This window comes from Pogoniulus pusillus, chromosome 12 (assembly GCF_015220805.1).
Source record: "Pogoniulus pusillus isolate bPogPus1 chromosome 12, bPogPus1.pri, whole genome shotgun sequence".
Classification (NCBI taxonomy): domain Eukaryota; kingdom Metazoa; phylum Chordata; class Aves; order Piciformes; family Lybiidae; genus Pogoniulus; species Pogoniulus pusillus.
This window is the reverse complement of record NC_087275.1, coordinates 20,716,516-20,738,794: the sequence shown is the minus strand read 5'-3', so window position 1 is coordinate 20,738,794 and position 22,279 is coordinate 20,716,516. Positions and strand designations below refer to the sequence as shown.

Genomic DNA, 22,279 nt, shown 5'->3' with positions numbered 1-22,279 from the left:
GCTATATAAACATACTAAAGACTTTAAAGTAATCCTCTGGCAGAAAGCAAGAAGCTTATTTCTTTCAGTGTTTGCTTTAAAGATGCCAATCAAACGTTCTTTCCGCAGCAAAGACTTGGTGCTAGATTTGCTTTTGTGCACACTGTTGGGATCAGGCCCAAGGGGTGACAGCCAACAGATAAGGACTTAATTAATGTCCAGCAAGAAGCAGGAGGGACAAACCTTATCAGCAGTTTCACTTGACTCATGCGATGGGCTGATAATCTACTGAGAACTCCATGGAGGTCTGGAAGCAACATAGTTCCCTTGTAGGCATGACTGCTTTGCTCTCATGTGTGGGCAACATTTCACAGTCTCATCCTCTGCACCATGGGAAGAAAGCTGCTGGAAAAATTCCTAACGACTTCACTGGACCTTTAGGAGTACTGCTGACATTGCACAAAGGAGAAAACTGGATCTTTATCTTCACTGGACCTTCAGGAGTACTGCTGACATTGCACAAAGGAGAAAACTGGATCTTTATCTTCACTGGACCTTCAGGAGTACTGCTGACATTGCACAAAGGAGAAAACCGGACCTTTAACTTCACTGGACCTTTAGGAGTGCTGCTGACACTGCACAAAGGAGAAATTGGATCTTTAAGTTTTAAGTCTGATGTCTTCTCCTGGTGTTGGAGGTACAAGGCATGATACAAACCGCTGAGTGCTGGAACACAGTCCTCTTCTTCCTGCAGCTTGGTGTCTTTCAAAATGAAGGACAATTGTATCCTACTTGGCTTGTGAATCCTGACTTTGACTGGGATGGGCTACATATTTAACAGGGTTGGACATAAAGTCCATAAAATATCAGAAAAGCTAAACTCTATTATTTTCTCCCTTGTAGACCAAAATCCTTCCCACGTGGCTAAAAATACTTTTCAATGAATAAATTTACCTTCAAAACACATCTATGGAAGTTAATTTTTTTTGCTTTTAACTTTGTCAGAGAAAGAGACACAAACCAAATAAATGCATAATTGTCAAAGGCATGAAGACACAATTCTGTCAAAGATCAAAAAAAATGCTCTGCATCTCCGTTTGGTGATGAGCAGGAAGAATTCCCTTGTGGTTTTCTAGTGGAAAAAGGAATGCTGCAGAGCATCACAGGGGCTGTGTCACACCATGCCCATTCTGCAGGGGCCTGCTTTGGAGAGGGTGAAGATTGCCTCACCATCCTTTGTCCCCCTTTCTTAACCACTGCTCTGCTTTCATCCAAATATTGGGAAGCAGCTAGAAATTAAGAAATGTTACAGCAAATGGTAGAAAAACGTCTAAAAGAGAGAATGAAGCCTGACAAAGCAGCCTAAGACCAATTCTCCTGCTGCCTTAGAGGCCACCTTTGAAACCAGGACATAAGCAGTTAGGAAATTAATAAGTCAAACACTTTGGAAGGGTTTGGTTTTTTTTTGTCAGATCATGTGCCCATGGTGTTGGATGCATTGCAAAGCAGTGTGCTGCACTGGGGACTGTGCAGAGGGGATGAGGCAGCACCTGCCATGGCTCCCCTGGGACAGGACCCACAGGCACAGAACCAATTGTGAGGAAGTCTGCTGCAGTAGTCTGACCTTCCTCCTTGTGCAGGACAGCAGCTCCAAAATATCATCTGGGATACTTGGGTTTGGTGTGCTTAATGCCTGTGGATCAGGCTGAGGTCATATATAAACTCTCCTTTCCTGTCTTGATTCTCTTGATGCTCTTGTTCTTATTGATTTTTTTTTTTTTGTTATTTGTTTGGTTTTATTTTTCCCTGATCTTACTTTCTTTTCCTATTCCAAACTGGTGCAAATTGTCTTGTGTGTGGAAACAAACAGCAGCCTCAGACGAGCTCAGTATTTCATAGTCACACCTTCCACTTCTCTGCTTGTGTGTTTCTCTAGGTGAACAGTTTGCACTGTAGCCTCCTAAATCCTGGACATATCACACCTCCAGACCTGCTGCCTTCTCTGTTTCAGAGTAAGCATAAGCCTTTTGGCTTAGGGCCAGGGGAAAACTGAGGTAACAAATTATACACTTGGATAGGAAATACTTGTACATATTTTTCACTGGTGGCAACCATTTAAAGCTGCCCAGAGGGCTGAAATATTCTAATGGCAAAGAAACCAGCTGGGGCTGCCAGAGGCTTGCAGTAGCATTCATTTAATAGCTTGTTGGATGGTGTAATTGATAGGTACCCATAGGCACGTAACAGATAAGTGATCAACACCTCTCGTGAGCCTAGAAAGTTATCTCAGGGACATAAAAATATGTGTGGTGACATTTCCTAATTAAACAAAAGAAAACCCAACCTCTGGGTGAAGCGTTGGATGGAACAATGTTATCAGACCTCACTGGGCAAACACAAGGAGTGTATAAAACAACCTGCTCCAAGAGAAGGCGCACCTCTCCTCTACCTGCCTTCCAGGAGCAATGGATCCCAAAGTGATCTGTGTGCTCTCTGTCATCCTCGTTGTAGCAATCAGCACCTTGGCTGAGGGGAAACCTGCACCATGTAAGTACATCCATCTACAGTTGCCTTCACAGGTATGTATGTGGGCCTAATCCTACTGACTGCAACTGCAGCAAGCTGATGTAAAAGACAGCCAATGTTTTGCTCTGGTATTCTTATTACCAAAGCTGGAGTCTGCTTTTCAATTTTTTTCAGATAAATCTATGGCAAATTTAAAAAAGCTGCAACTGAAGTCTTGTGTTGGTGGAGTAATGTGGAACCTGCTGCAATGGCAGAGGAACAGACGTGTACAGCAGGTCGCTAGAGCAGGGCCAGGGCTGAATCAAGACTTAGCTTTGTCTAAATAGTTTTCTAACATTTCTTTTGTGTTGTTTTGCCATATGAATACAAGAGAGTCTGCCTGCCTCCTCAATACAAGACAGGTGATTTAGATCTGTGGAAAGCAACTAATTCAATGACAGACACATATGAACGTCTCCAGAAATTCTTGGCTGTGGATGATTGTGCAGTAGACTTAAAACCTTAGACATACAGCTGCAACTATTTGCATGTACTCCTATGTTTTTATAGTCACCTAATGACAATGATAACATTTTATGTCTTCACACCTATTCAAATATTCACTGGACCCTTAATTCTTTCTTTTTGCACTCAAAGTGGGCAAAACAACAAGCATTTACTAGCATTACATTTGAAGTACTGGGGATTTACCATTTATGATGGTATGTTTGAAGCTCACAGACCCCACTGTGCTGGGCTGATTCAGCCACAGATGAGACCACAGGTTCTTGAAGGGTGCAATACAACCCTTACTGAAATCCATGGGAGCTTAAAAGCAGCTTATAAATCAGCCAAGTGTTAGCAAGCAAGAGAAATAATACACTTGTAAAGATGGACAAAGGAAAAGATTGTTGTTCCCAGTGGAAGTCTGATAAATATATGAGTGCATGAAATAATACACTTGTAAAGATGGACAAAGGAAAAGATTGTTGTTCCCAGTGGAAGTCTGATAAATATATGAGTGAACAAACTGACACCCAGTAACTTGCTACTTCTTCCCTGCACAGCAAGATGCCAGTGTAAAATAGCCCCCATGGAGCGGAACAACTGTGGCTACCCAGGAATCTCAGCAGCGGAGTGCAAGAAAATGGGGTGCTGCTTCAACAATTCAGTCCCTAACATGCCCTGGTGCTTTAAGCCTAAACCAAAGAAAGGTAACATGTCTGCTAGAAATGCTGGTTTTCCTAGCATTTGATGATGAAGAAATGTGTATAACAGGGAGCAGCTCTGCTTTTCCTCTTAGGCTAACAGAGAGTGCACTCATCTCGATTAGGCCACCACCGGTAGTGAAATCAGTGCCAAACTTTGCTTACCCATCAGTCTTCTATCTCATCCTCATCACACAAGATGATGCTTCTTCCTTCAGTCTTCTAGCCGTCAAATAACCCATGCTGACCTCTTAAAAACATTCCACTGCCAGTGTTCATCAGCGGAGCAAGGGATCCTCAGCAATTTAAATGGATTTCCCATGTGGTACAGGAGGACTTTCACACTGTATGTCACAGAAGCCAGAAATTCCTGAGTGGATGAGCCCATCTGTACAAAAGACAACAGGCATACTGTGGTTGCTAGTGTTTTTTGCTCTTTTCTCCAGCCTGTTCTGGTATTTGCTACTTCCTTTGTATTTCCCAGTATAACTCCACTTGGTGACCTTTATTTTCTCTCCCATTTTTTGCTAACAGTTTGCATTCATTGAGGTATTCAAAATACCCCAGGGGAAATCCTTTTCTCTGTTAGAGTCTTCCTTCTAAACTTTCTGCTTCCATGTTTTGCCTTTATTTTCGTCAGAGAGGACAAGAGCTGCTCTCCCAGTCCTTCAAGGACTGGATGTGCAGCGTAGGCAACTCTGATGTGTTTGCTGGGCTGACTGGATGGCTCCTCCTTAGAATACCTCCAGGGCAATCTCAGCAGCTTCGCAGGTGAAATGAAAGGAAGTGAGGGTGAAAAGACAACGTTTCCCAATAAGTAAACTCAATAAGAATCAAGATTGCTCAACAGGATTTAGAATTGTCAGAGGAAAAAATTACTTTCCTCTTGTAAATAGTTTTGTGAGCATCTTGAAAAACAAGCAGCAGCACCTTACAGTGTCATTTTGATTGCATTACTTTTCTGAGCAGAACTATTTCAGGAGAGGATCCAAGCCAGGTGGTATAACCTCTTTACATGTGATTTTAGTTGAAATTGCCTAGTTGAGTGTAATTTCCTGCTCAGTGACTTACCTCCTTTCTATAACTCAAACAGGCATGCAGAGGTGGCTGAGTTCCCTCTCCCCTGCATTAGCCAGGCTGCTCTGGAGTTAGTACTGGGCCAGTTTATGAACGTACCCTGGTCTGAGGCCAGTGTCTGTAGTACCATTAAGGGAGATGCAGAATGACAGAATGGTAGGGGTTGGTAGGGTCCTCTGGAAATCATGTAGTCCAACCCCCCACTGCCAGAACAGGCTCACCTATGACAGGCCACACAGGAACGTGTCCATGCCTCAGGTCACTGCCCAGCAGATACTTCTGGGAGCAAATTCATGTCCCCCAGCCTCTGAGGCACAGCAGCAATTCCTCACCTCTAGGTAGTCTTCCATAACAAGGCATGGAAAGGATCTGGGTGAACTTGCCCCCTGAAGTTGGCATAAAGAAGGTCAGGTCTGCTCAGTGAGCTCACCTTTATGGCCTCTGTTTCTTCTTTGTGTGTTATGCCACCAGGCAAGTGGAGCATAAAGTAACACAGCCTCCTTCCTTCTTTGGGTCTGTTTTCTGCAGTTAAGAGGTCATGTCCCACTGAAGCTCGGGGCAGGAGGAACTGCGGCTTCCCTGGCATCACGGCTAAGCAGTGCGAGAGGAAGGGCTGCTGCTTCAACTCACACCCCGCCGGTGTCCCCTGGTGCTTCTACCACCGTGTGGTGGAGGAAGGTAACATCTTGAACAAGATAGCACCCCACACACCCCTCTGAACCTAGCACGGCTGCTGGAGGAGCCGGTGCTGTGCCTGGGCTTGGTGTGCTGCACCAACCCAGCCAGGTGCGAGACCACACTCGAGAAGGGGGCAGAATGAGGTCTCCAGGTCTCCCTGGTGCGGGTGCAGAGCTTCCTCATCCAGGCCACGAGCTGGGAAGAGGTGGCTAAACCCTAAAAACACCAACTTCTTGCACAAAGGGGTGGGTGTTGTCAGGCACCTGTAAGCAATGTGGCTGCAAAGGTAGCTGGGCTCCAGGAGAGACTTCGAGCCCTCCGCTACTAGGATGACAGCGATGCAGCCACTGGACTCAGATCTACTTTATCACCAGAAATAAAAGGGTTTGCTTCAGACATGTGGAATGAAAACGTACAGAAATTTCTCATCTCTTACTTTTGTTTTTGTCCCAGCTCTAATTGACCTTTCAGCATATCTAATGTAGATAGCTAACAGCCTTAGGGAATTCCAACCCACTCCACAGTCACGTTTTGTACTGGTAACAATTTGCCACGATTTGATTTTACTGATATTACTTAGAAACACACATAGAGATTGGGGTGAGGGGGAAGCAACTACCAAAATATTTCCTTTTTACTGTCTTGTACCTAGACAAAATTCTTTCCAGCATCTTGAGTAGTTAGTGGAGAAAACACATCCCTTAATATACTTCTCCTCTTTACCTCCCCAGCTTGTTAAAGGAGAAACTTCCATCAAGGACCTTGCAATCTGCAGACCCTACTCCAACATGAAACCACAGTGGAAGGTCTCAACTCAGACTTTACAGTTTGCAACATTCATATGACCTGATTTTGAGGTCACTTTTACCTTGAATTGACTCATTTCTGATGAAAAGATACGGGCTTTTATTCTTTTGGCTGGCTAGTACCATGCAGAGTTTCAGTGTAATAAAAGATCTAAGATACAAGTAGTGAGTTCTCTGCTGTCTTTGTTTTAAAGCTGTGTATTTCTCTGTTTCCCAGGAAATTCTGCATCTTAGCAACCCAGCGATGAGAGATCAGTCACTACCACTTCTGAAGGAACACAACACTCTGCTTTTTGTGGTGCTTACGCTTCACACTTGCAAGTGACTGCTTGCACTTGTTAAGTGATGTGTGGCTTCACAGGAGCCACTTGCCCCTCTGAATACTGAAAATATTCAGGTTTTCTATAGGGTTTGGGCTTCTGATTGTTTTTGTTTGGTTTCTTAGAATCACAGAATCAGTCAGGGTTGGAAGGGACCACAAGGATCACCTAGTTCCAAACCCTCTGCCATGGGCAGCGACACCTCACACAAGAATCATAGAATGGTTTAGGTTGGAAGGGATCTCAAAGATCATCCAGTCCCAACCCCCTGCCATAGGCAGGGATACCTCCCACTAGAACAGGTTGCTCAAGGCCTCATCCAACCTGGCCTTGAACACCTCCAGGGAGGGAGGTTTTTTTCTTGTTGCTACCAACAGAACAGAAAGTAGCTCAGGAAGGCAGGTACCCACTTGGTACCATATCTAACCCAGCGCAGGGCCCAGCTGCTGATGCAACATGCAGCTGAATCCCCAGGCACTCTCACTGTAGACCAGTGTCCTCACTAGCAAGTCTCATGGGTCGTGCTCAGGAAATGTCTCTGCAACACTAAAAGAAAGAAATAGGTCCCCCTGGTTCTGACCTGTGCCTAAAATACAGCCTGCTGTGTGTTCCCAGACATGGGAGAAGCTCCTGATCTCCAGCAAGTGCAGCTGCTTTCTCCTGCGTGTCCTTAAAGCTTGGCACACCAGCCTGAATGCTTCCCTGCTTCAGCTGAGTGACAGCACAGAAAAAAAATTCTCCTAATAGCACCACTGGGAACAAAATGGGAAACATGGGACTGCCATGGCAGCAAACTCAGGACTTAGCAGCAAAAAGCAGTTGCACAGGGTTGTGCTGCAGGGAGAGAGATAATGGTGGAGACACATGGCTCCTTAGAGATTTCTCCAAGTACACTTTTGTGACGAGTAAGTTTATCCAAGGCAGTAAAAATCAGTCATTCATATAACTTCATTATCTCATGCTTACAATAGACTCATTGATATGATTGGTATACTGTAGGATATTGGTTGCAACTTGAGCGATAAACTGACAAGTCTAGTGAAAGTCTCTGAAGGTCTTTGCTGAGGAGGGTTTGGCACTGTAGCCAGATGAATTTGGAAAGCCTAAGCACAATATACTCACAATAATACTGCACTGCAAAATCTGGTGCAACAACAATGTACATCCACTAGTAACAGGGCCTTCACAGGAGTCTCACTGGGAGAAAAAAGGGGCAAGCAGGCATTTCAGAGGGACAGGCTCAAAGGCATAAGTGCTTACTACTCTTATATCACCCTCCCAGAGCTCTTTGTTGAGGCTTTACCAGTGAGGCAGGTGCAGGTCAGTGGTCCTACTGAGCTGCCCCTGCCACAGCATACCAGGGCTGTACTTGATTTTGCAGACAAAATGATGGACAAAAATGCTTTGGTTAAGTGGGGATGCTGAGTACTGCAGTGTCCTATTCTACAAAACCTGATCAAGAAACTCACTCTGGAAAGGCACAGCTGTTGAAACTCCTTGGAACTGCTTGAGATTCTCTGATGAAATGGTCTGCATGTTGGTCTGGAGAAAAACACACATGCAGGAATGTCATGCCGAGGGAAGTCATGCTGACAGCAGCCTAACCCTAAAGGGATGAAATGAGAAGAGTTAAACTTGCTCACTTGCTGTCCCTGGGAATAATGTCCCCTGCAAAACCAATCAACTGCTGTGTAATGCCCAGCAAACCACTCCTAAGAGTATGCCAAAGTAATGCTCACAGAACCAAAACTTATCACCCTAAGGATCTGCCACCTAGGGATGACCTCTCTTCCAAGAGCAGGCTAAGGTGTGTCTCTTCAACCTGGAAATAGAAGGCTCCAGGGAGACCTTATAGCAGCCTTCCAGTACCTGAGGGAGGTCTACAGAAAAGCTGCAGAGGACCTATTAATGAAGACCTATGGTGCTAGGACAAAGGGCATTGATTTTAAACTAGAGTAGCATAGATTTAGACTGGGCATTAGGAGGAAGTTCTTTACTATGAGGGTGTGGGAGAATTCTCCTGCAGTGGGACATGAGCTGTAAATATGAGGGAGATGTCCTTGAGCATTGCTGGCTCAGGAAGCTAGGCTGTGGACAAGTGAGCAACCCACGCACACCTGCAGGGGGCTGGACCTGCTGGCCCCTGGGGCGGGCACAGCTCCAGGGGGCTGAGCCTGCCAGCCCCCTGGCGTGGGAACCACAGGTTTTTTTTTGGCACAGGGCAACCTATCTGTACCTTGCATGTGGCTCTGGGCCAATCTGTACCGTCCACTTGTGCCAGCCCCAAACTAGTGGTATACACCTCCTCTGAGCACTATATAAGAGGCTTCGCTACCCTAATAAAGCTGTAGTGATGCATAGCAGCTGCTGAGTCGAGTCGTCGGTACCCTGATCTCACCTCCCAGCAGCCGCCGGACTCCGACGTGAGGGTGGTGAGACATTGGAACAGGTTGCCCAGGGAAGCTGTGGACATCATCTCTCTGGAATTATTTAAAACAAAGCTAGTTGAAGCTTTGAGCAATGTGGTCTAGTGGGAGGTGCCTCTGCTCATGGCATGAGCTAGATGATCTTTAAGGTTTCTTCTAACTCAAGTCATTCTGTGATGGCTGTTCTGGGAATTTACATTAAGTAAATGCTTGAGGTTTTTCCATGCAGCCTATATCCACACTGACCCAAATGCCTAGGTGTGAAAAGAAGCTGGTAAAACCCAAATAAAAGCCATAGCCACTTGAGGATTTGAAGACAACAGGCAGAGTCAAGGTAGGGCAAAGTGAAATCTGTAAACAGGAGAGTGCAGGCTACCTTCCTCTCCTCACCTTCAAAGTCTCTCTGTGGCCTTCCATCACTGAAATCAGTCACCATGGGCCTCATTCACAGCCCTCAGAGAAAAAGACATGTCGTGGCTCAGAAGCATCTGGCCAGTTGGGATGTGCCCAGCAGCACAAAGGAACTGAAAGGCCTCCTTCCTGCCTGGCTCTGAAGGGATTTCTATACAAGCAGCTCTCTGTATCTCTTCTACTTGTTGAGTTTTGCCATCTGTGCCTCTTGGTGCTAGAGAGAGCAGCTCAAGGGACAGGAGTGAGAGAGATGGGAAACACCACTGCCCTGCCACAGATTTCTGACCTGGGTGCTAACTTTCCTAGCTGAGCTGGTTGCAGAGGCCCAAGAAAGACAAAGCAGGGATGCATGCTCGCTGCTGGCAACTGATTGCAGGCTGAAGCTCACAGTCTGGCCAGAAAGTAGGTACAGCTAGATATGTGCAGTTCATTTATCTTGCATCAGGAGGCTGACAGCCCTCACTGGCTAACGTGACTGAAAGAGCTTCACGTTACTGGGTGATGTAAAGTCTGTCCTTTTCTGTCCCTTCAGCCTTGTTTGTTTGCTTGTTGGTTGTTTTATTGTTCGTTTCATTTGTTTGCACTTAGCTCTATCCAGCTCTGTGAAGAAAAGTCACAACAGAAGCTCTGAAACTGTTTTTAGTGTTTCAGGCTGGCTAACTGTCATAGCTTGAGGCCATGAGCTGCCCAGGGCTGAACCCCAGAGGCGACTCTCACTCCTTGGAGAGAGTAAGAGGGAAAATGCTGCACACTGATGGGGGGTTTGAAGAGAGATTCTATTTACAGGTGCATATATGCAAAAGGCAATCAGGAAGAATGGGTACATCCACAAGCTCGGCCAAGTCTATCGGACTAAATCCAACCAGAATCCTCCACCCCTTCCACCCCCACCCCCACCCCAACTTAGGCCAGGCCTCAGTAGGCTGCATGACACAGCTCAACACTCCCTGCCAGCTAGAAGCCATCTCCCACACAAACCATGGGATAAGAAGGGATGTGTGCGCCTCCCAGAGAGATGTGAAGGGAGGAGAGGAGAAAGGAAAGAGCAGGATATTGGCTAGGCACTGGCTTATAAACGGTGATACCAGAAAATGGAATAGAATAGCAATATTACAACATCCTGGGATGACCAGATCCATCCCCTGGGATGAGCATCTTGGTCCTGTAGTTTTCTTAGGGGACCCTGGGACCTCTCAAACTATGACATTAATTTATCCAATTAATCTGCCCAATGGAAAGAACTCTGAGTACACCCACAACGCCTTGAGACTGACGGGCAGCCACAGTGGGTTGGTTCAGATGCTCGCCCATCCCTCCGCCTGTCAGTGACCAAAAGGGTCGGCTAGGGAGAGATGCAGGATAAGCATATGATGAGGCTTCTCTTCCAACAAAATGCAGAGCTGCCCCAAAGGTGAATCAGTTTTAACAAGCATGTACGAGAAATCCAAACGAGGACTTCAGTCTTGGCACCTCTGTAACTCTTTGTCCACCCACATGGCTGTACAGCGAGTGCTGAATAAGAAACAAACTTCTGACTATTTGGGGTGGGGGAAGTAGGTCAGCTACACCATTTTCATCAGCAAAGGTGCTACTGTAACAGCAATCAGTTCCCTGTGACACAAAGCAACTGTGCTGATGAGGCTGCTACACTGTTTCGGTGAATGGCATTTTAAATCACTAATGCCTGCTAATCCTGAACTGGGGATCATGACAGCTGTGTGCAAGCAATGCTTCTGCTTCTAATAAAGGCTGAAGAGAAAATGTTTGACATCAAGAACTGCCTGCCTGTTTGGCTCTTGGGTGAGTGAGGATATTCCACTGTTTTTTTAAAGGAATTGTAGCCAAAGAAAAGGTCTCCAGAATCATAAATTTTGAAGTAATGTAGAAAAGCTGACATGGATAATTAGCAGGGGAGAAAACTAGGACAGACAAGGAGCTCAGAGCATACGGGTGCTCTGATAGCAACAAAGAATAAACCTGTAGCAATGTGGAAGAGGAATTAGACTGAGAAGACCTCCAAAAAGGTGCATTTTAATGTGCTCTCTTCAGATCCTATTCTCAAATGTCTCTGGAAAGGGTATGCTCCCTGCTACAGCTAGTATCACACACCTCCTCTGGAAAAGCTCCTGCTCAAAAGGAAGCTTTCAGATCAGGTGCTAAATCAAAGTGAAACAGAATACAGAAACCAGTGGGGGAAATATTGCAACTCTGAGGCCTGCTTTTGCATTTAGGAGCTGACAATGGATCAGCTTCATGTTTTGATAGCATTTTCTATCACTGTGGAAGAGATTAAGTCCTGATTTCCTCCTCTGCCTTCCTATGTGTGTGTGGGCACAGCCACAAAACTGAAATGTCGTCAGTATTAACCTGGTGCAAATGAAATTCCATTGCACAAAACTAACATTGTATTCAAAATGCAGAGGTCTTGAAATAATCTTCAAGGCACAGGAAAAAAAAAATAGAACACAAATAAGGCTATGATTTTTTTTTCTAAATAAATTGATGCAATTAGTGCCAGTTTGATAAATTCAGCCCCTGACAGCTTTCCTGCACTAAACAGAGCTTGCAACATACAATTCCCCAGTGAGCCCTTTACTAAGGCTCTCCCAAAAGAAGATGTCAGTGCTAGCAACAGCTGCTAATTGCTCACCTGGGCACTGCACAGATCCTTCCATCCTCCCATGCTGGAAAAGGTACTCAACGCAGCAGCTCTCATGGCCTCCAGTGCCTTTCAACCTGCATTACTAAGCAAGTTTTAAATGTGTAGCTATTAGAAAAATACAACATAAAGTGTCCTTCATTTTTGAAAGCTCTTTATTTTATTAATCCATTTCAGGTAAACAGTGGATGGTAATTGCATGTGAGGTATATTAATTTTTGCAGCATTGCTAATGAGAAGTTTATGGTTGGCTTATTTCATAGCATTAACTGTAATGTAGAACACTTTGAAGTAATTTGCATTGCTGCTGAAGCTACAAAGGACTGCTTTTCCTTTCCTCATCTAGGGACAGTTGGCATAGGGAGGCATCTAGTTTTGGGGACTACAATTCCTTCAGTCTAGTATTATCTGCAGGTCTGTAAAGTTTAATATCAAGCATGATCTCTTATCATTTAGAAAATTGCCTTGCTGTTAGCTTTGAGAATGCACCCTCAGGATGATTTATCCTTCAATCATGGCTGCTCCTATTATCTAGGACTGGACACCTAACTAACTTGTAAAAGTCATGACTGTTATCCTTGAACTGAACTGTGGTGACAGGTGAAAGTAATTTTGCTGCTGGTCAGGAAGGGTGGCCAAAACCAGCAACATTGTCTAGGCTTGATATTAACTCCACTACACACAGAGGTTAATAACATGAAGTGTATGGCAAACTATATGGCAAAGTAAGGGACACAGCACTTCTGACACTGCTGGTTTTGAGGCCTTATGCAGATGGAGTTCTCTGCCCAAGAGATTCCTTACCAGTGCAATAGGAAGCAGCAGTCTCAATGCCTCAAGGACCACATTTTGTGAGCCTGTTCAAAATGTCAGAAACAGTTAAGTATGGCATTTCTTGGACAATGTAGAGCTATAGAAGAAACATGAGTGGAAAAATTCTGCCTTTTTAAACTAGCTGAAGAGACCTTTCATGATGACAGAAATGTACAGAAGGCTGCAAGAAGAATGTAGTATGGGTGCTGTGGCTGAACAACAGGGAATGGTGTCTTGTAAAATGGGGAATGAACAGTTGTGGCTGGCAGAACAAAACATGGTTTTTTCTTCTTCAGCTGGGAACAAGGAAAGATGAAATCTATACACTGCGGGAGGCTGATCAGAAGTGGGAACAATCCTTTCCTGAAAAAAAACCATGGGGAATATCTGCTGACACTTGCAGGCAGCATGGTCAAGATGAACAGCAGGTAAGTCTGTGAAAGAAAAATACATCAAACACAAGAAAGAATGGTACCCCAGTTTCAGAGGAAAATCACCCAAAAAGAGAGGAACTGATACTGCTTCTAGTCGTCCTGAAGCAAATTCCAAAGCATCTTCCAGCCCTTGACATTCTGTGATTCTGTGATTCCAATCAGAATTAGAGGAGCCCTGCCTTCCATCCAGATACAGGAAAGGGGCAACTGGGTTTACTGGACTGTACAGTTCCAATGGCTTGGCAAGCTGAACCCACAAGAGTAGAACACTGTAGTACAGGTGCACAGTGTATTCTGAAGCCATCGAAGTACAAGGGTGGAACCCATTAGTATTTCTGGTGTGATAAGGGCATCCTAACAGCTGGATGTGTTGGAAGTGGAGCACCAGAATGCAAGCCAGCGTGCTTTTATTTGGAGGTGTCCAGTACACCTGCAATCAACTGTCCCAGGGATGGAAACACAGCCTCACCATTTGGAGCGCTCATGGACCAATCTGAATGGTACTGGAAGAGGATGGTGCTCCAGAGTATCTGTAGCAAGAAGCCTCCTGTGAACCACAAGGTGGTCTCATTCAGTGAGAATGGACAGTGAACACTGTATGATGTGTGATGTTTATTGCTGCCAGGCATGATGCACGTGGTATAGGATAAGAGGTGGTGAGTTGAATCTACTGCTGATATTCAACATCATGCTGCCATCATGCCAGCTTCAAAACAAAAGTGCTGGCTGGAATGAAGTATCACGGGGCTTGAAGTTCGAATTCTAATATGAGAGACTTCCTGTTTCGGTTGCTGCTTCTGTTTTCTGGGTGTTGGTCCTTTCCACTGTACTGGCTGCTGTGTTCTTGAGTAGGGGGAACTGTTTTAGTACTGGCTTCTGCTGTGCTTTTGCTAAGGTACTTATGTTGCATATGATCTCATTAAACTCCTCATCTCAACTCAGCATTTTTACTTTTCTCCCTGTCTGTGTGTGGGGCAAGAGGAGCTTGCTAGTTAGAGTGGACCGTGTTAACCCAAGCCACTATTTCTGTAACCTAGCTGTACTGGAAGTTACCTGAAATCACCACAAAGTACATCCAGGAAATTCCATATCCTTGCTGGCTGGCAGAACCTAGGAGCAGGCAGTGAAAACACATCACTGCCAAATTCCCTTTGAGAGAAAGCAGGGGGGAAAAAGCATCTGTCTGAAAATAATAACACTTTATTTGATTTTTTTTTTTGTTACATTATCATAAATGTTCTCTAGTCTCAGAAAACAAAGCTCTAGTTTGGAAAATAATGCACATACAAATCTCTTCTTGCAGGTATTAAGTATACAGAAATATACAAATATTCCTCTAATAATGTAATATATCATCAGAATGCCCCACATCCCACATTCATACTCAGGTTCACTGCACCGATAAGCATCAACTACAAAGGCAGCAAGCAACCTGAAAAAAAGACATGGTTTATACAGTATAGTTATATATATGTGTGTGTGTGTATATATATATATATATCTACAACAGTGCAAATATATCACAGCGTGCAGGCAGCAATAGTCTCTAAAGAAGCGTAATAAAATTGATTCCTAGTAATGCAAATGCATTACAGTAACAAGAGACAACAATGACTGATTAGATACACAGAATACGCACACTTCAGCACGCTGACTTCAAATGATACCTTGCATTGACTCTTGCTTCAAAAAAACAGAAGAACAAATGTTAAATAATTCAGTAACAGATTCAAGGGCAGGATCTCACAATAAGGTCAACTGACTCAGGTAAGGTACTTCACAAATCTTTACTGACACAGATACTGGTGTACTGCAGGACTTTGTCTTCCTTTTGGGTATATCAAATGTAATCTTACATTTCATTTACTTTTACCACAATTTAAGGGCATTTTTTCTTCTTTTTAATTTTTAATTGACCAACAACTAAGTGAGATTTGAAAACATTGGTGCACTTATCATTGAGGCCAGCAAAGCTGTTTTTTTTTTTAATAGAAAGGAGTTTGCATAATTATTACCCTAAGTGGGCTATTAGAATAAGCCACAATGGGGTCAGAAAATAGAAGACATCACAGATACCAGTGGTTAAAAAAGTCAACTTTGAAAGCAAAGACTTCCACAATGCCTTGCAACCTGCTTAAAAAGACATTTTACATTTTTATCTTCTTGAAAGAATAAAGCACACCTATAGATCCAGCACATTAAATATTTGGTAGTTCAAAGAAGCCTGAAAGCTGTCCCTCCCACTTCAAGTACCTCATACTGTTCCCAAGCACCTCATTTTTACACCCCACAAATACCTAGCAGTAAGGACACAAGGAACTGGTAAGCAGGAACTGAGCTGCATAGAGCCCCCCAGAAAGAAAGTGGGTCAATGAAATCTTGATTTATCTCAAAGGCATAAATAATGCAGAGAATGCAGGCTGGCAGGCTGAGCTATGGGGACTTCTTGTGCCAAAGGTGCGCATTTTGACTGGTCATCTGTTTTACTGTGGTGGCAATGGGTCTCCACAGAAACCTACATCTCCTAAAGAAAGGTTCTACAGGTGGCAACGCCATTAAGTTACGGTTCATTACAAGATTTTAAAGCAATAAAATCACCAAAGCTAGATTTTGTGGTGTACAGTACCATTACTTCTTCACAAACTCTATGTGAAATATGAACAGAAATGCACTAACCTATGAGCAGAATTAAAAGGAAACTTGCTGTGCTTGCAGGCTCAACCTGCAACTTTTGGACATGGAATATGCACAATGTACTAGGGCTATAAAAATCACTCAGTGGGATACATTACAGCAATTTCTTTATATATTATGAAAACAGGTATTTAAGAACAGGTCAGCAGGAGTTGATCCCTAGAAATGCCACTGCCCCTGTCCACAAATAGCAGAGCTTATGATTAACCTCAGTGACACAGAGCCCTTAATTTATGCATTCACTACTGTTGTGTGGCAGTGTCATGGGCAGAGCAATGACCAGCCTGTCACAAACTGATACAGAGGGCATGGCATGGAGTCATTTTCTGCCTACTTCTAGTTCCCAACAGCTTCTCAAATTATCACACCTATAAATAGCTTCCATAAAGAACTAAAGGAAAGAAATTCCTGAGCACTTGCACCCTACTGGTCTGTTCTGATAGGAAAATGGATACAGACAAGAAGATGGTTTTCCTAAAGAAAAAAAGAACAAGACAGAGCACAGTACCTCTGCAGCTGCCACTGAGATGCCCTCTATGGAAATACAGGCCTGGTATCTATCACAGCCAACCTGCTCTGGAGGAGCTTTAGATTAGGTGCTGCCAAAACCAGTCTCAGTGTTTTCCAACACTACTGCTTTTGGTAGAGATCTTTGCTATTCTGTGTGGACGTTAAAGGGAACAACAATCCTAACACTCAGAGTTCCGGGCGAAGTTCAGACCTTTTCTAACTCATGGTAGCGCTACATAAGTGAGGCAACTCCAAATATCACATCTACTTGTTAAGTGGGCTCTGCCACCCACAGTACAAGACCAGTATTAACATGTTTCCATTTTGGCAAGGAATTGCTTGAACTTCCAGCACTTTCCTCACACACATTTTCTGAGGAGCTCTGTTTGAAAGCATCATGACTGCACCTTAAGACTCTTCCTCTGTGCTTTGCTATCATTTCTGAATACGATTGTCACAGAGCAGAAGATGGAATAATAATTTCTATAAAAGTTATCACTGAAAATTAATTAAGATCTCTTCCTGCTTAGTTTGGAAGGCAAAAAAACCCCAAACAACTGCTGTCATAGTTCAAATATAAATCAGTCCTGGACTCGCATTTCTGATACAGAAAGAAAAAAAAAAAAAGGTTAATTTATCCTCACCAAAACTACGCAGAAAGCAAAAGCAATGATGCAAAGCAACAATAAATATAGAGGAAAATAGATACTCATCATCATGTTTCTTTTTCATTCTCCTCTTCCCATCAAAAGAAGTCTTTTGTGATTCAGAAAGATGAATTGGGGATCACTGTGACGGTGCAATCTCCCAGAGGCTAACCCAAAGCACATGGACTTTTCAGCACAGCCTCTGAGTCTGTTTAGAGAGCAGACACCTCAGTTTTCCTGTGCAACACAGCCCTCATCCAGCAAAGCGTTTAAGCCTTGAAGATATTTGCTGTTCTTTGATTCACATAAGGCAACACAGATGTGATTGTTATTAAGTTACAATATAACTTAAGAAGTTATTAAGACACTTACTTTGTTGGAAGAGAGCTTCGGAGGATCGCACTGGATTCAAAACCATCCATCTAGCGTTGAGAAAACAGAAGAGACAGGACCTCCTCTGTGAAGATGACTGGGGTGGTAGGGGTCAGTGTGTACCACACTTCTCTCCAGAATGAAATGTTAAATGAAACACTCCTTTCTGTTGACAACACTGCCCTTGACACAGAAGAGTAGATCAAAATGCTAGTCACCTGATACATCCTGTATTCAGACTCCAGCGCTCATTGTCTCCCACCTACATAACCAGCTCTCCCTGTCACATGGACATATATTCCTCTCCTTTAATTAAAAAAAGTATCTTGGGCTGCAAATCCTAAGAAGTGGTCAGAATTTCAGCACCACATATTCTTCAGTTACTCTCTTTGATCTATAAAGATAAAACTTTCTCAATTTCTTATACAAGTAGAATCTGCTTTCCAAATCTTTTATTGAGTTGTAAATAATGATAATGTGTTAAGTCATTTTTTAGACTTTCAGCAACTTTCCAATTGTAAGCAAGTTTCCTCAGAGAAAAAAACATTAACAAAAGAAAACCAATTAAAGCACAAGTCTTATAACTGATGTACATAGTAACCAAAGCAATATTTCAAACCAAGTTGAAACAAAACCAGGAGGTCAACAGAACACTGGTGTCTTCCAGCAATCCCAACACAAATCATACATTCTGTCTTCCACAGACCTTTAAAAACCTTTACTCTCTTATGCATCTCTTAGTCCAGCTGTGAGTGGTTTGAGTGGTAACAATGGCATTGATTTCAACCCATTTATGGCTATTTAAATATGGCTATATAAGTCGAGGACTTGGAAGTCTTAAAATCTTGCTGGCCTCTATTCTTCTGCACGAAGCCTCCAGAGCTTCATATTGTGCTTGATTAACACTAAAGCAGATTCATGCTCAGTCCATTAACCTGGAAGTGCATTTTAGACCAGCCTGTTAAAATTTATTTTCACCTAATTGGAAAAAAAAGCCAAGCTGAGACTATGTTAAAAATCTTTGCAGCAAATGAAAACACATTTGGGATGGATTTTAACTACTTCTATCCCACAGCAGTGAGAAAAGAGATATTGTTAGTTAATTTTAGAGCTACGGAGGGAAGGAATTATTATGTCATGTATGTGTAGCATTGACCTTCAAGAGAATTAATTTACTTCTTTACTGGGATACTACAATCTGAAAGTGTTCCTTAGAATAGTAACTTTCAGCTAAATGCTGCCAGCAGATGGCAGGGAAAAAAAAAATATATCTAACAAAAAAACAGAGTCACAAAAATGACTCCAGAGCATGAGTTTTCTTAGGTACACCCATGATAGACGAGACTTTTGGCTACCATAATACAACACAAAGTTACAGTACAGGAGGACATGTTGCAGGCTAAATAAAGTCTACAAACAGAGGAATAAGCACAGATAACAAGACAGCATCCAAGAAATGCATACTGCTAAATTGGTCTAGATAGAACACAGTATTGTCCTTGTGTAAGTAAACAGTGTTGAAATGTCAGCAAAGTTATTTTGTTTGGTGCATTGCAACAGATTTTCAATGTAGTATTTGGTAAATGCTGTTGGAAAACATAAAGTATGAACCCTGAAAGTATTTAATGACATGGATGTCATGGTCTTTCACACTCACCTACCCCAGCAGAGTGCAACAGGAATAGTTTGTCAACTGCAGTCTTTTACTTGCTTGCAAACAGCATCTGAAGTGCCTGATAGATTCACCAATATTTTGAGTCTTCAAATAATCATGGCACATTGTGCCAAGGGATTTGAGCTTGCAGTTTGTTTAAAAACTGTCACAGTTACAAGTAATATTTAGAATAGCCAAAATTCTTAATTTCTGACATCTGGCAGCCTTCTAGGTCCAAACCTGCTCGTGATTATGCCTAGAAAAGCTGCAGAGATGCATAAAAGCTTTTATTGGTGAAAAGTTAGCAACAAAACTATGGAAAGAGATTGTGTAAGGGTTTTTATTTCCCTCTACAGTAAAGTCTGACTTTGCCTTTATAGGTCAATCCTTTTCTCAGAGAACATTCAACTAACCTTCCTAAAACATGTGGCTTGACTTAAAGTCTTCCAGAATTTGGGCTTAATTCAAGTGTCCTAACAGAGATGCACAGCCTAAGTCTGTGTTACTAAATAAACAGAGCCTGGGCACAGGGAAACTGGGAAAACAATTGTCTTTGATGCTAAATGGCAGAGCTGTAGCTCAGCACAGCCAGAGCTTTTCCAGATAAGGCTTGAGCTCTGTCTAAAGTTAACACAGTACAGGGACCATTTCTATTTGCCCCAGTTGCCTGAGTACTAACAGAGCTGGCCCTAGCACAGTTTAGCTCACTTGCTATGGAGTCTTTGAACATAGTCTGAATTGTGACTGCTGGCAGCTAGCAGATGTGCACAGTCTCTCTTCATCTACTCTACTGTCACAAGCTCCTGAATGGTTTGCTGACATTTTGCCACTTCCAATCTACAAGACTTCAGCATCCTAAAAGGAATGATGCATGTACAGTATTTGCAGGTCTGACTCAAATGTCTGTGGCACAGAGGTAAACACACAGGAATGGCAGACAGTAGTGGAATTTGTACAGAAGTTCACAAGAGTTTTGAGTTGAAAAACAAAACACATGGAAAGGAGTGACAAAATTCACATCAACTTGGAACAAGAATCCCCCCTGCCAAGTTTACAAAGATGAGATATGCAAAACAAATGCATTCTTCCCTTAAGGGTTTGATTGGTGTTTGGATTGATTCACTATTAATTCCCAGGTCACACATACAGACATTGGGATGAGAACAAAACTGCTTGGTATAAATAGACCTGCAGTATTACAAAGCCATTTGTATGTTCTGAGAAGAGTTCTACAACTAGCATGTTGCAGATACAATGAACATTGCCATATGAGGCAGCTGCAAGTGTGCTAACACAATGTCCCAAGCATGTTGCAGATACAATGCACATTTCCATATGAGGCAGTTGCCAAGTGTGCTAACACAACATCTCAAGGAGCTGTGGCTAGCTCTTGCCTTCCCCCCAGGCTTTAAGAATTGCTCAGGTGATAGGGATAGATTCTGCTTTCACAATTCAATAAAAAACAAGCCTTGGAGTGCTTTGATTTTTGAATTCACAGGAGGTAGATCAAAGACATAATGAGCAGAGTTCAGTGTTTTAAATATCACAAATATTGAGGATTTAAAAGACACTGCAGAAAGTTTTTTTTCAATCATTCAGCAACAGCTTGAACTTGTCTAAGTGCCTGTACTATCTACCGATGCTTTCAAATGTGGATCAAAGGTTTAGTGCAGACTCAGAATCTGACTTTTCCTTGTACCATTACAGTTTTCAGATATGAGACCAGCTCAACAAGTAAAGCACCAGAATTCCAAATTTAGACAGAAACAAAAATCATGACTTGAATCACTTCGTTTTAAAAAAGTATCCATATTAAAAAGATATCTTTACCTTGTTAAGTAATACATTTACAGACTTTTGGCCAGAGAGGGTAATTCTGTGGAAGAGAATTGCAAAATAATACATAGAAAACTGCAAAGATGAAACTCTGGATTTATAAACATGAGAGAATCCTATTTTCTTTGCATTCCCTGTTTTGCTTCTCATTATCTTGCCAACATTATACTATTCTGGCTACTAGGACTTTGTATCCTGGTGACCTTATCATGAAAGTGGTTTTCATAAAGGAAGTTCCTGCAGCCAGATTTTTTTCATTACAGTTATGCTGCCTCAGTATTGATATTCTGTGGTGTAAAATTCCCTTCTATTTCTTCTTCCTAGTTAAAGCTAGAAAGTGCAATGAAAACATGACCCAACCCAACTGGACTGATTGGCTTAACACTATATGTCCACTACCCCATTGTGGTTCTCTATGGGCTAGGTCATAACAGCATCTAGCTGGGCACTGGAGACTGGTCTGCCACGGTGAGACAATGTCAAGTGCCCTCTATTGCATGTCTAAAGATCTTCCTACTGCATTGTTTTAGCTGGTTTTCCTTTACCTCTCTGCTCGGATTTTGTATCTGAGAACAAAATAGGCAATTAGGCGCAGAGAGAAGAAGAAAATTCCAAGAACGATGAAGTCCAGGTAAAGTTTGGCATTTTCTACATCCAGTTCTCTCAGAATGGCCTCTGATTTTTGAAAGTGGCAAGTGTCATCTTTGTCACAATGCAGATCTTCTCGATCCAGTCCATAGATGGAGAGAATAACGCCTTCAAACCCGTATCTGGAAAGAAGGAGGATGGATAAGTCCCAATGATCTGTTTAGAAGTACTCCAGCAACAATAAAATTCCTATGAGAGCTTAGCTGAAACACAGAGGAGTTCAGTATTGTTCTGAGATATGTTTCTTGGGGCAAGTTCTACCCCGTTATGACCAAGCAAGTGCCCTGTCACTGGTATTTTAAGTAAGATTGAACAAGGACAAAAGGTTTGCCTTTAACTGCTTGCATTTAAAGACAGTGCAATTTCTTAAAAGAAAAATGTTAAGACAAAAAGCTCACAGGCAGAAGCTCCCCTTTTCAAAGAGAAGTTATTCAGTGTTTTAAAAATGAGCAAGGGAGACACAGCTATGGTTTGATGTCAGAAGCCAATCCGGTCAATGCATCCATCTAGAATGCCTCTTGTCCCTCCCTCCATGCACTATGGTTCCACTGACACTGCACAGTTCTCCTGGCACCAGGCACACTTCAGCACTTGACTTTGTG

The 22,279-nt window shown here is 42.9% G+C and overlaps 2 protein-coding genes across 7 annotated transcripts in view; one reads left to right on the top strand and one right to left on the bottom strand.

The window, feature by feature from the left end:
- Window positions 1-2,444: 2,444 nt before the first annotated feature.
- LOC135180057 (trefoil factor 1-like) lies at window positions 2,445-6,487 on the top strand. The gene is made up of 4 exons (XM_064152212.1): window positions 2,445-2,526; window positions 3,552-3,698; window positions 5,298-5,447; window positions 6,471-6,487. The coding sequence occupies exons 1-4, from the start codon at window positions 2,445-2,447 to the stop codon at window positions 6,485-6,487; spliced, it is 396 nt and encodes a 131-aa protein (XP_064008282.1).
- Window positions 6,488-14,500: 8,013 nt separating this feature from the next.
- The window catches only part of ABCG1 (ATP binding cassette subfamily G member 1), a 65,214-nt gene continuing 57,435 nt past the window's right edge, over window positions 14,501-22,279 (bottom strand). For 5 of the 6 annotated variants that reach the window (XM_064152576.1, XM_064152572.1, XM_064152575.1 and 2 more), the window contains 2 exons: window positions 21,575-21,799; window positions 14,501-21,069 (listed from right to left, as the gene is read on the bottom strand). In XM_064152576.1, the coding sequence (XP_064008646.1) occupies window positions 21,006-21,069; window positions 21,575-21,799 (289 nt within the window). In that variant the 3' untranslated portion in view covers window positions 14,501-21,005. Of the gene's footprint in view, window positions 21,800-22,279 lie in introns of all 6 variants that reach the window. The other variant, XM_064152573.1, reaches the window with a different exon arrangement.

What these genes read in the sequence shown, in the direction of transcription:
- LOC135180057 (XM_064152212.1), top strand. Translation starts at nt 2,445, where the DNA reads ATGGATCCCAAAGTGATCTGTGTGCTCTCTGTCATCCTCGTTGTAGCA. An exon ending in TGAGGGGAAACCTGCACCAT is followed by an intron (nt 2,527 to 3,551) that starts GTAAGTACATCC and finishes TTCCCTGCACAG; the next exon opens with CAAGATGCCAGTGTAAAATA. An exon ending in TAAGCCTAAACCAAAGAAAG is followed by an intron (nt 3,699 to 5,297) that starts GTAACATGTCTG and finishes TGTTTTCTGCAG; the next exon opens with TTAAGAGGTCATGTCCCACT.